General features: G+C 48.4%; 1 protein-coding gene and 1 long non-coding RNA gene across 3 annotated transcripts in view; one reads left to right on the forward strand and one right to left on the reverse strand.

Annotated features, from left to right (window-relative positions):
* The first annotated feature begins 3 nt into the window (after positions 1-3).
* On the forward strand, positions 4-3,873 carry LOC128798153 (uncharacterized). The gene is made up of 3 exons (XR_008434337.1): positions 4-2,569; positions 3,608-3,677; positions 3,787-3,873. It is a non-coding gene; the product is annotated as an uncharacterized LOC128798153 (long non-coding RNA).
* Positions 3,070-12,570, reverse strand: part of NF1 (neurofibromin 1) — a 75,034-nt gene continuing 65,533 nt past the window's right edge. For both annotated transcript variants that reach the window (XM_053961410.1, XM_053961409.1), the window contains 5 exons: positions 12,013-12,113; positions 11,410-11,552; positions 11,260-11,306; positions 10,413-10,629; positions 3,070-7,744 (listed from right to left, as the gene is read on the reverse strand). In XM_053961410.1, coding sequence (XP_053817385.1) covers positions 7,602-7,744; positions 10,413-10,629; positions 11,260-11,306; positions 11,410-11,552; positions 12,013-12,113 — 651 coding nt within the window. In that variant the 3' untranslated portion in view covers positions 3,070-7,601. The remainder of the gene's footprint in view (positions 7,745-10,412; positions 10,630-11,259; positions 11,307-11,409; positions 11,553-12,012; positions 12,114-12,570) is intronic.

Genomic DNA, 12,570 nt, shown 5'->3' on the forward strand with positions numbered 1-12,570 from the left:
AATCTGAGCTTTAGACAGAGTTTTACACAAACGTTTGGCTGGTGGTGACACATTAGTGAGCAAATATTAGCCAGAAGCTACAGCAATGGATTAGAACTGCAAGGCTGAACTAGAATGAGAAATGCAAATCTGTGTTCAGGCAAAGTTATTGCTCAGCTGCAGCAGCACCGAGCTGGAATTAATAGAGACTTTTCATGTTATTGTGTAAGACTTGTGACATTTCTCCCCAGGGCTTTTGGCATCTTTGCAGAAGATCCAGTGTGTAACTGATTTCTCTGTCCCAAGGAAGCTCTGAGGTTTTGGGTGATACACAGTAGAGAAGCATGGCTGGTCAGTTCTGGCACTGCCACGCTCAGTGGGCTGTGTGACAGCTGGTTCCAGGATAGCTCTGGGCAAGGCACTTGGAGGAGACTGGGAAATCATTGATGCTCTTCTAAGGTGGCTGGGAATTTCCAGAGGAGGCTGGTGAGAGAGGGAAAGGTCTCAGGGTGTGGCAGGAGCAGCCCAAGCGGCAGCCAGGTCTTGGGAAGAGTCTGTGCTGACCTTTGTGGGGCATCACTGGAAATTCTGTGTTCCTGTGACACCCGGAGGGGTTTGGCATCCACCCTGGGTCTGTGTGGGAAGAGTTGTTTGGGAGTGATGTGTCCTCTCCAAATAATCCAGCGGGGTTGCGTGGAAGCACACGGAGTGGCAGGAGCCAGGCGTGGGTGCTGCTCCTTCCCATGCAGCCAGGTGGGTCAGAAGGCACAGCACGCTGTGCTGCTTCAGGGCTTCTGAGGAGACTGCTCTGTGTTTGTCACTGGACCTGTCTTTGTGGGGACAAGTGACTCAGGATTTCCCAGTGGAACAACTTCAGCTGCTTTTTCATCTTTTGGAACTTCAGCAGCAAAGTCAGAGGGAAGCAGTAGGCCAGGGAGAGGTGGTTCATGCTTTGGGGCAGGAGCAGGGAGCAGCCGAGCTAGAGTGAGTTATAAACCAGAGCAGTTCCTGGGAGTATCCAGTGGTGGCTGCAGCAGTGCAGGAAAGCACTTCAAGCCTCCTTCGAGCTTGAAAGCCTGAGCTTCCTGTTCATGTGGCAGTCACCCCAGTCAGCCTCCTCCCTTTGCAGCACGCTGGGCTCATCCTGCAGAGCCACTGCTGTTCCCAGAGCTCACCTGGCTGAGAGCAGCACGCTCTGCACCAGCTAAGGCTGCACAAACCTGCAGGCATAGGGGGGATTCAATGCTGCTGACCAGGCTGGCTGAAGTCAAACCTGCCCATTGCTTATTGACACGTGCCTGCAGCAGGCAGTTGGTATGTGAGAGTGTAAATGAGTAACTTGGAGAAACCACAGTCATGAGCAGGATTGTCCTTCCTAAATCACTGATTTGTGTATTTTTCAGTGAAAAGTTCCTGATTTGCCTCTATCTTTTTGTTCAGAGCAGTCGGGAATTAATACTAAATATCCACTTAAAAACTACAAATTGTGTCACACATGAAGTGGAAAAATCCATTGGTGTTGAGACTTTGCCCTTTTGATGTCCCTAATCTGAGGACCTCAGAAGTTTGTCCGTTACGAATTCCCAACGGACGACCACCCTCGGCTGTTAGTGTTGGGCAATTCCAGCATTTACAGTGCCTGGTGGTAAAACATTCAGGGATTTGTCGAGGTCACAATCAGAGCTTGTGTCAGACACCAATGGGGACCAGAACTGCTGAAACCTCTTGTGGTTTCATTCTCCCGTGTCCTCAGCCCAAGGAGGAGGAGGAGGGCTGGATGAGCAGCTCTTCAGCATTTGCACTGTGTCTTGCTGCACAGCCAGCTCTCCTGGGCAGACCTTGCTCTCCCAGTACCTAACTGGGGGTGGAAGCAGCAGAACAGATATTTCCAGTTTGTCTGAAGGACAGTATGCTATGAGAAAAAAAAACCTTAAACTATTTAATAGTTCAGGGGGATTTTCTTGAGCATATAGTTACTCCTGGCTATTTATAGTACTGTTATTTAAATATCCCAAAAGATCCCGTCGTCAGAGGTTTTTTTATGATTCCTTTGAAGAACAAACCCATACTTATTTGAACAAGTCACATCATGAGAGTTGTTTTTGTACCCTTTCCACCCACACAATCCTGGGAGTGATTTTCCTTTGAGAGCTTGTTAACCAGAGGAGCAGCCAACTGAAGAGCCCCTGTTGCAAGGCACAAAGGATTCACACCTGAAAATCCCAACTCGGGTAGTGGGACAGGCACTTCCCTGCTCTGAGAGGGACCCAGCACTGCACAGCTGCAGGAGGTTGGCTTTGGCACTTCTGTGACACAGGTGGCTCATCCATTTGAGCCGTCTGAGTTCAGGTGTTCTGTCCCCTGTCCTTCGAGGGGCCTAAGGGGAGGACAGACGTGTAGAACACATTTGGTAATGGCATAAGTGACCAAGTGCTATGAGAGGACCTAAGGGAACAGGTATCTCACCTGGGACAGTGCTGGGGCACCTTCACCAACAGCTCTGAGCTGTCCTGGGCTCGGCCATGAACAATTTTCTTTTCCTCCTTGTGCAGTTTTTAGCTCCAGAACAGAATTCATTCCCCAAGTTCAAGTAAGTTCTGCATTTTTACTTTATTATTTTCCTTTGTAAAATATTTCAGTAGCATCAGCTGGGCAGGGATTTTGAAGCTATTTCCTTAGACAGAATTGCCTGCTCCAACAGTGCAATTTTCCCCTAAATACAGTTTTCCCAGCTGCATCTGTAACTAAAATAAAACTCTCCTTTCATTCCATCCCTGTGGCTACAGTGTGTTTGTGATCTCAAGTAGCCGGGAGGCTCCACTGTTCAAAAGAGGAACTTTAGGAATGTTTTTGACAGCAGTGATTGAGCAGGTGCTGCTCAGGAGCTGGCTCCTGCCTGGATCCCACTCCAGGTCCAACTCAGAACATTTCCTCTGAAGTAAAGAAAATGAAGTTTAACAGTTCACACACTGCTGCTCTTTCACTCGTGCAGCCCCAGCTGGCACCAAGAGCACAACAGGAATCACCTGTCCAGGTGTCTGTAGGTCTGTCTGTTCAGTGTGCAGGAACAATAAGATGTCTCAGAAGAAGTCAATGCAGTCACGTTTTAATGTGTCTTTACATCCTTTTACGATTCACAAAGTCAGAATATAAGTACTTATACACTTTTAATGGGGAAGTAATGTATCCCCCTAAAAGAAAAATAGATGTGATTAATCATTTGTCAGAGAAGTTGCCTGACAGCTGAAACCTCAAGCTTCTAGGCAAAAAAAGCTCAAATAGACAAATTATACTGAATTGTTCTTTAAAGACCAAGCAGCTGTTTTATTACAATATTAAATTTACATTTTAAAAAGAAATATTCTGATTTATTATTCAGTTATGATAATCTTATTGAAGTGACATGAAATTCATGACAATGGGCATTCTTCTTCAGTCACCGCAGGCAATCTCAGATTTGTGCAGGATCCCACACCCAGAGCAGCACCAGTCTGGGAAGACAAACCCCAGACACTGGATTTTAACTGGAATCTTAATTTTCCCCAGAAAAAGTGGGGTGTTGGGCTCTGTAACTGGGCTGGATCCCTTAGTTCAGCTCCAAAGAACCCACCCAAACTTGTTTCAACAGAGAGAGGACATCAGCGTCCACCACCTTCACCCTGCAGCCCCCAGAATGACCTTCGCACAACTGGGAGCAGGTTGAATTTACATTTTACTTCAAAAAAAAAGGGGGAAGTACATACATGAGGGGAGAATGGGGTGAACAATAATCATCTGAAACCAGGTTTCCACCATTCTGACCCACAGCTCCCACGGCCTGTGGCTGGGACCAGCGGGCTCTCCAGGCTCACACCCTGGGTTTGACAGCACGACCAGGACTGGGGTCACAGAAAGCCTTGGGAAGCCGAGGCTGGATGGAAGCAGTGAGATCATACGCAGGGTGAGTGTGTCGGACACAGCTTCTGGTTTAAATGATGGAATGCACCAGCAGGAGGGAGGAGTAGTTAACAGTTACTAACACTAGAATAATCAAATTTGTATGTTATACATATACAGCAACTAACTGCTTTACAAAAAAAGCAAAATAATACAATATATTGTCACATGTATTTACAGTGTAGTAAATATACTTTTCTGTCAAATTTTACACAAAAACTATTTACAGGTGAATATACTGCATAAAAAAAAAGGTGGGACCAACACTCTGAGTGACTGTCTGTGGTTTGTTGCATAACAATAGGACGTGCTTTGTGACTTTGGAAAAAATTAACCTTAGAATGAAACAGAAAAAGCCCTAAAACCTACAGCCCGGGTCAGAGCCAGCCCTGGCACGCAGCAGGGGCTCAGCCCACGAGACTCAGTGAAATGTTCCCTGTCCTGGGAAACCTCATGCACAGTAAAGCAGAAACATCGGCATCATTACAGGTAGGTTATGCACTATTCAAATACTACTGAGTTATCTTTAAGTCAGGGAAAATACAAACACAAACAGAATGTTAATTGTCTTTACAGTACTGAGCTGTGGTCAGTGTGGGGCAGGGAACGGGCTCTGAGCCAGGGGGTCACACACGCTCCCCGGGAGGGTGTTACATGGTCCACGTGTTCCAATCAGATTTTTCAGAATTTTAAGTTTTCATGTCAGAGCACAGGGACTCTGGGGCTGCAGCTCCAGCCCTGCAGCAGAGCCTGGAGCAGCAGAGCCTGGAGCAGCAGAGCCTGGAGCAGCAGAGCCTGGAGCAGCAGCCACTGCCAGTGGCCCGCGGGTTGCCCGGAGCGCAGTGGCACTGGGGACCCTGGGATGGGGCTCCTGCATGTCGGGTCAGGGCTCGCGCCCACACCGTCACCAGCGACAACCTGCTGGTCACCAGAGAACAGAGCAGCAGGTGGTGAAAGGATGCAGCAGCCCAGGATGGGAGCAGAGCTCCCAGGGATGGAATGGGATGGAGAGTGCTCAAACAGGGAAAGAACAAAGGAATGAGGATGTGAGAAAGAAAAAGAGGCAAATCCCAGCAGCGGCTGCTGGAGGGAGCAGGAGAGCGATGTAGTGACAGTAAGGCACTCAACAACTAATTACTGATGGGAGTTTAATCATTACACAAAGGCCATGGTTCCCTGGGAGCCAAGCACAAGCTTCCCAAGCACCAGTACTAGGAGACAACATTCCTGTCTATCAGGGCACACACGATCCCAAATTAAACCTTGGCCATCAGCAGACCTTACACCCCAATTCACCCATTACCTGACACAGGTGTCTGCCCTGCCAGAATCCAGGCCCTCTCACCAAACCTCTCATACAGGGAAAAACTCCAACCAATTCCTTCCAGGAAAAAGGAAATTCAGTTTTGTTCACTGACTTTATGAAGAGACCATTTTTTTTCAGCTGGGACTGAGAGCCTGGAGTAGTTCTCACAGGGAAGGTGACTTTCATCCCTGTCCCCTCTGCTCCCACATCTCTGTGCTGCAGGGAACACAGCAGTTCTGATGGAGGGACACTTCTGACATGGGCGATGTAGAACAGTGAAGGGCTTGCTCTCTGCCCAAACAAAATCAGTCAGGTAGTTCCTCTGGAATTACTGTTCCTGTTTGCAGGAGACCTGCTCATATGAGAAACAACTGAAAACAGCACACCACCTTTACAAGAGATTGTTTTCCTCCTACGTACAAATCCTCAGGCTTCTACAATTCCTTGTCCTCAGCAAAACGGGAAGGGCTGGAACCAGCTCGACTGGGCACAACCCAGTGCAAACCCCAGTGACACCAGGGGTGGCTCCTCACAATCCGAGTTGTGAGATGACAATGGTTTCTTCTACCCTGGGGACCCCAAACCCAAGGCTTGAGCCCCTGCTCTGTCCCTGAGCCCAGCTCAGCCTCATGGCCCTGTTTAGACCCACTCTGTGTCACCAGTGACCACGTTCCTGTCCTGGCGCCTGCACCACCCGAGTGAGGGGATTTGGTTAATTGCACCACTTCATCTTTCTAGCCTGTTTATTCCATGACTGCTAATTCTAAGTTTTCCTCTTGTTTTGGCAAACTACTTGCATATGAAGTTTGTGTTCATAGTTTTTCCAGGACTGTAAACAAATTAAAGAAATTGTTATTTTATGAATCAATACAATAAAGGTATTTTTATTTACATAAATGTTACATTGTTACTGTGTGGATACATGGGAATTATGTGCTATAGCAATAAATTGGAACCCTTAATTGTACCATTCTCTAATAATTTAGCTGTGGAGTTTGATTTACTGAAAGCCACTAACGATTGCACTGGAGGACTGGCTTTTACCTAATAGATATATTTTTTTTTTCCTTTAAAGCCACTGAAGGATTGTTAATTCCTACCACAGCAGAGGGATCTGAAACTGGGAAGCGGATCTGTTTCACAGCAGGATCTGTGTGAGCCCCCAGGGACACAGCCCCTGCCAGCTCCAGCTCGCCCCGACTCAGACACCCCGCACGTGCCCGCGGAGCACTGGCACCCACAGCGGGACCGGCACCGGGACCCGCGGCTGCACCGGCACCGGCTGCTCCCTCGGCAGCCGGTGGCACTGCCCATCCGCAGCCCTGACAGTGACGGCAGCCTCAGGTTTGTGTAAGCCCCGCAGGAGCCCTGAACCCACCCCCGGAGGGGACTGCGCCACCGCCAGACCTCCCTGGGATTGGACACAGTGTCAGTTAATTTAAATTCATGTACCTTGAGCAGACGTGGCTGTTTCTGTCCGTGCTTGGGCAGCACAGGGGCAGCTTTGCCACACACTATCCCCCAGAGCTGGGAAGGAATCCATCCCATTTTCCCTCCATTCCCCACTGGATATTCTGCCAGGAGCTCATGAAGGTGCGCACTGTTGGGAAGGGCAGAACTAAAGCAGGTGCTACAATGACAACTTGAGGCTCGGTTCCCAGGGATTTTCCCCTGTACAACTTCCTCAGGGAAGATAAAGTACAGCCAAAAAAAAAAAAAAAAAAAAAGCTTTGGGAAAAGAGCCAGTTTGTCCAGTCTGGTCCATGTACAGTCCAACTGTGTGAAGCTTGGTCTGGGGAATGAGGGACTCCTGTAGCCTCCTTTTCCTCTCCCCTTTATTGCTAATTACCTGAAATTTAACCTAATCCACCACTTCTGTTAAGCTCCTTGTACTGCAGCTATCATGAACTTCTTCTCAGTGTGGTAAAAAAAAAGTATACAGCTAAAATCTTACAGGTTTGGATTAAAACCAGGGTTAGAGAAACTTCCCCGGCTCAGGAAGCCACTACTACCTTGAGGCGTGCAAACAGGGTTAAGGATCAACACTTCCCTTAGCAGGAACACCTGAGGCCAGAGCAGACACGGCGGGGCTGGGGAATGGCTTTGGATTCGAACAGGACGCGGCTCTGCAGCGCTACAGAACTCCAACCTCCCCCGGGGCACACGCGTGGTTCTGAACACCGGCTGGAACCGAGCACGGGGCAATGAAGGCGTTAACTCAGGCAGTGGGTCAGGAGTTGATCATCTGGCAACGCGGCTGACTGACGGGATGGGAACTGTACAGGTCAAGTGCAGCATCACACCCGGTGGAGGGCCCTTCGCGAGGGGCCGCGCGTGTCAGTCAGGTCCAAAAATAAAAAATAAAATTAAAAAGCGACAATCACACGATCTTTTTGATGCTGTGACGCTTGAAGCTGCCGGCGCTTCGCTGCTTCTGCACTTGGCTGGCGGAGCCGTGGCGCATCCTCCCGCTGTTGGCGTGGCCGGCGGTGGGCGAGAGCTCCACGTTCTCCTTGTCGATCCCTGCGGAGACACAAGCGCTGCGCTGAGCCCCGCTGCCCCGAGCCGCCCGGCCCGCTCGGCCGCGGGGATCCCGGAGCGGCGGGTCCCCACGAAGGCTCGGCCCTGCCCAGCTGCGCCCGCCACCCCCGGGAAGAGTTTAGAAAGAATCAAATACGATTTGTGGCAGGTAAGGGCTGCAGAGCCGCTCGCTCCTGCCCTCCAGCCTGTGGGGCTGGCAGAGGGCAAAGGGAGGGTAAAACCAAGAAAACTTGGCTGTCCTGCTGGAAACAAGTCTGCTTAAGTGAAGGAGGAAAACGCAAAACAAACGACCAAACTGACTCTTAATGAGTAAAGAAACAGTTTCCTAAGGAGGGTCTTGACAGGACACAGGCACAGAGAAACTGAGGTCAGGACTCTTCATGAGAACTGTGCTGAGTTCAGCCCCACCAGTGGCAGGAAGAGGCTTGTGGGGGCCAGGATGAGAATGGCTCCAGACAGGTTTGTGCCCACAAACTTATTAGACCCTTCTGAGAACTTGTCCTGCAGAGCAAAACTCTGTTACGCTTTGCTAAAAGTCTCCCATCAAACAAACCACAAAACTGAAGTGCTTTAGTGAAGACCCCACGCTGGCACGACACCACCACCCAATGCCTGGCGTTAGAGCCCTCAGCAGTGGCTTTGGGCACTGTCACTGCAGACCCAACAGCCCAGAGCTGGGCTTAGTGCAGACGTGCTCCTGAGCAATTGTTGCTCTTTACGCTGACACTGCTGTGAGTTAACCCCTGCAGCAGCCTCTCCATGTAGCTGCCACACTGAGTCTGTCTGGTGAGTGCTCACCAACACCTCACACCCATGGGACAGGTGCAGCACCAGCAGTGAAGAGCAGGACGGGTGGTTTTATGCAAGAGGATACAACTACAATCAGCAGCAAAAATTAGGATGTCTGACAGCAAATAGAAAAGTTAGAACAAAGTTCTGTTATTGTAAGTGACATATCCACAATTATGTGCAAGAAATGGTGTTGGCATTAGTGAGAACAAAGAACACCCTCCACACTCAGCACAGGGACAATGTGAGGGCTCCAGCCAGAGGCTGCACCTTCCTCTCCTTGTGTGAGTGGCAGCACAAAACTCCCAAACTATGCTGAGGACATGAGGGGCATGAGCAAAAAAACCCTCTTCTGCAGCTTTCTCTTACTTCTCCACACAAAGCAGAAATGCAGAAGTGTGCAGCTCCTGGTTTACTGCCCCACTGTCTGCTGCAGTTTAGTCCAAACTCGTGTCTCTTTGCCCGTGTGTCCCTGCAGTCAGAGCTGAGTCCTGGTGAATCTAAAGAGCTCACACCAAACAGTTCATTTTAGCTTCACACGTGCAGCAGAGTGATTTCCATATTAAGCATTCATCTTGTTACCAGATTTATTCTCCAGGCTGTGGGTGACTTTGTCTGCTCTACCACCAGGTATTATTGGCATTCCCCAAGAAATGCACCAGCTTAGCACTTGCTGAAGCCATTCCCGTGTCAGAAACTGCTCCTCATGCCACAGCCCGGCCCTAACGCAGCTCAAGCAGCATTTCGTGCAAATATGATGAAAGAAGAGAGTACCTGGATGAGGCAGCTGCATGAAAACTGCAGACTTAGAGCAAGGCAGAGAAGCTTCACAGACACAGAATGAAAGAAATAAACGTAAGTGAATAATGTCCATGAGACAGGGAAGGGGAGGGAAAGGAACAGAGATGGTGACAGACAGAATATTTATAAACAATGATCCTGCATAGTTGTTTCCAGATGCAAGAAATGAATTTTTCATGTATCTGCAACTTAGTATTTGCAGCCATAATAAAAAAACTCACTTGGCTGAAAATGTTTCATTTAACTGAGTGCTGCTGAACACGTGGCCTTCACACTGGTGTTTTAAATTTAATTTCCAAGCAAACAGTGCTCAGAGTGCCAGCAGTGTGTTGTTTCAGACTCACTATTAACCTGAACAAGTTCCCTAGTTCCCAACTCTGTTTGTGGAGACTCTTAACCAGCCTTTGACAAAAGCCATCTGTTTGCACAGCACTTGGAAGGAATGTTTGACAAGTTGGATTAATTCCTTCCTCTCAGCTTGTAAAGGAAGAGGGAATGGAAAGTGGGGCAGAAGGAAGGAGGACATTTACAGAGCAAAATGCTTCTTTCCCTTGCAGAGAGCCCAATCCTGCACCATCACCTCATCCTTGGAAACGAACTGCTGGAGCTGCCACCGATGCTGTGTTCCAAATGGAAAGATACTGCCCAGAATGTCCTTCCACACTGACAGCAAGGTATGTCCCCAAAGAAAAGTCCTGTTCTCAAACCATTCCAACAGCCCTGCCTTACTCCTGCTGCTCCTCTGCACCCTGAACAAACCATCCCGGTGCCTGTGAGCCAGGGATCCCCTGCAGGGCACATGTTCCACATACAGGTGCTGCTGTTCTGATGCCCTTAATTCTCTTCCCTTCACATGGAGTGACGTGGGAAACAATTTTTGTGCTGGATAAAATCCAGGATCTGAATCAACAGGGCAACAGCTCAGGAACAATTTAATATTCATTTGACTCCACAATGCACCAATGTTGACACATAAACACATCCAAAGAGCCAATGAGACTCCTAAACCAGGAAATTCCCCCATTTCCCCCACTCAGATGGTACCAGAACAGGCACTGACCTGGGGAGTGCTGGGAAGTGGCAAGTGAGGTCATGGAGTTGGAGAGGTTGAGGTTTGCAGTGATGCTGAGCTGGCTCTGCACCGCTGGAGGATACGGAGAGGTGGGGGTCAGGAGAGATTCTTCACTGGTTTCCTCATCAATTCCAGGCAAATATGTGTCAATCAAGGCATCAAGGAACTTCACTATGAGCTCAGCATAGTCTGGGATTTGGGTTTGCTGTGGGAGATGGGGGGAAAAATAGATTGTTCTTTCCTTTGTACTTTCCTGTCAGTTTGAGCTTTGCCCCAGAGTTCACTCTCAAGTCTGACTGTTTTGCCTGCAAATTTTCAGGAGTATTTGATGTATCTGTAAAAACTGATTTGTGGCCTTGTCCAGACCAATCTGAATGTACACACTGCAGATCAGGTGTCAGTGTGATCTCGGTGTGTGGGAACCCAGGGGCAGGAAAAGGGGCTGCAGAGCCCCTGCCCCAGCCCCACACCTGGGCCACCTCCCTTGGGATGGTTGGACACATGGGCACTGCTCCACTGGCTCTGCTCCAACACAAAATTTAGCCTCGTGGAATCATCACTCTTATCAAATTAACCCCCTACCCTGTCAGATACATGTAATGAACTGATCCTGGGAGCAGGAAAAGCTGCACTCACACACCTGGCTGCTTTTACTCCACATTGGTAACTTGTCTATCACAGCACCTGCTGCAGGCCCAGGGCTGGTTTGAGCCCTGCTGGTGCCCCTGATGCTCTCTGCTCACTCATAAGAGAATGATGCTCCTTATGAGCATCTTTGCTGCAGCACCAACATGCCCAGAAAGGCCAAACAGCCCAGACCCCAGAGAGCTCTTACCTTGGAGAAGGGGCCAGCAAACCTCCACAGCCCATTAAATCCAAAACCTGCAACAACAAATGGAACACCACCATGAAAGCCCAGCTCTCACCTGACAGAACAGAGTGCTCCCAGTACAGCACATTTTTTAAATAAAGGAAAAATATTTACTCTGCAGATAGGATGTTTGGTATTGGGGTGGAGACTCCTCATGGTAGACAACACTCTGCACAATCCCATGAATTGGATTCAACAAGTTTGGATCCTGGCACAGCGATAAAAGGGTATTGATCTTGGAATCCAATAAATTATGCCTGAAGAAAGGAAAAGTGGCTTAGTTTTTGGTCATTAAATAAAAGAAACCTGCAGTTCCAAACTGACTTTAGCAAGAAGCAGTTCAGCTGGGATTTTCCCTCCCTCCCTCTGCAGTGATTTCAGAACACAATTCCCACCTCTGTTCCATGAGGACTCTAACAATGTGCTCAGGTCAGTTTGTGAACACCTGCTCACCTTAATTTCTGACAGCTGGGTTTCCTTTACACATATTCACTCCAGCAAAACTACAGCAGGTGTCTAAAGAAACAACCAAAGAGCACCTAGGCTTTAAATCAGATTTGAAACACCTGGGGCACAAATTAAAATCAACCAGCATGGACAGACTGCAGCCTGTAACCTCCACACAACCAAGTGCCTTGTAGATGCTTGTCCTGGACCAGAGATCTCTAAAGAAAAGCCAGGTACAGAGTTATTGAAACCAGAACTTCAGGTACTCACACAACAGGAAAGACCTTTGGGAAGACAACGCTGGCTTCTGCTAAATACTCGTAGAGGATGCGCTGGTCGAACTCGTCTGTGGTGTATTTCACCAGCGTGGCCTGGCAGGGAAGGAGCCATTAGTGCACCTGGGTGGTTACAGCCTTTGCCTAAAGGGTTCAAGATTTCTGACTACCAGAAAGCAGTGTTAGAAAAGATTGATTTTATGTCTCTGTTGAGAAACAACAGAACCAGTTTGCAACAATTTGTATTTTGCCAATAAATGTATCTCATCAGTTTTTTACACAACTGAGTCTTTCTGAACCGTAGCTGGAGTGGGAACTGCAGGGGTACAGCTGAAGAAAGTGCTATCAGACTGCACCTCTATTACTAGTTAATGGCTTTTAAATTGAATTATCCTAGGATTCCAATAATGCTAATTTCTTTTAAACTATAATGTATTAATAACCTTTTATTATACAAAATAGTTTGTCATAAACTCAGCCAGGAAAAACTCAAGGAGCATGTTTGTTTTGCTGGGAGATAAAAGGACATAAAAGAAAATAGCAGACAACACAC

This window comes from Vidua chalybeata, chromosome 20, assembly GCF_026979565.1.
Source record: "Vidua chalybeata isolate OUT-0048 chromosome 20, bVidCha1 merged haplotype, whole genome shotgun sequence".
NCBI classification, from domain to species: domain Eukaryota; kingdom Metazoa; phylum Chordata; class Aves; order Passeriformes; family Viduidae; genus Vidua; species Vidua chalybeata.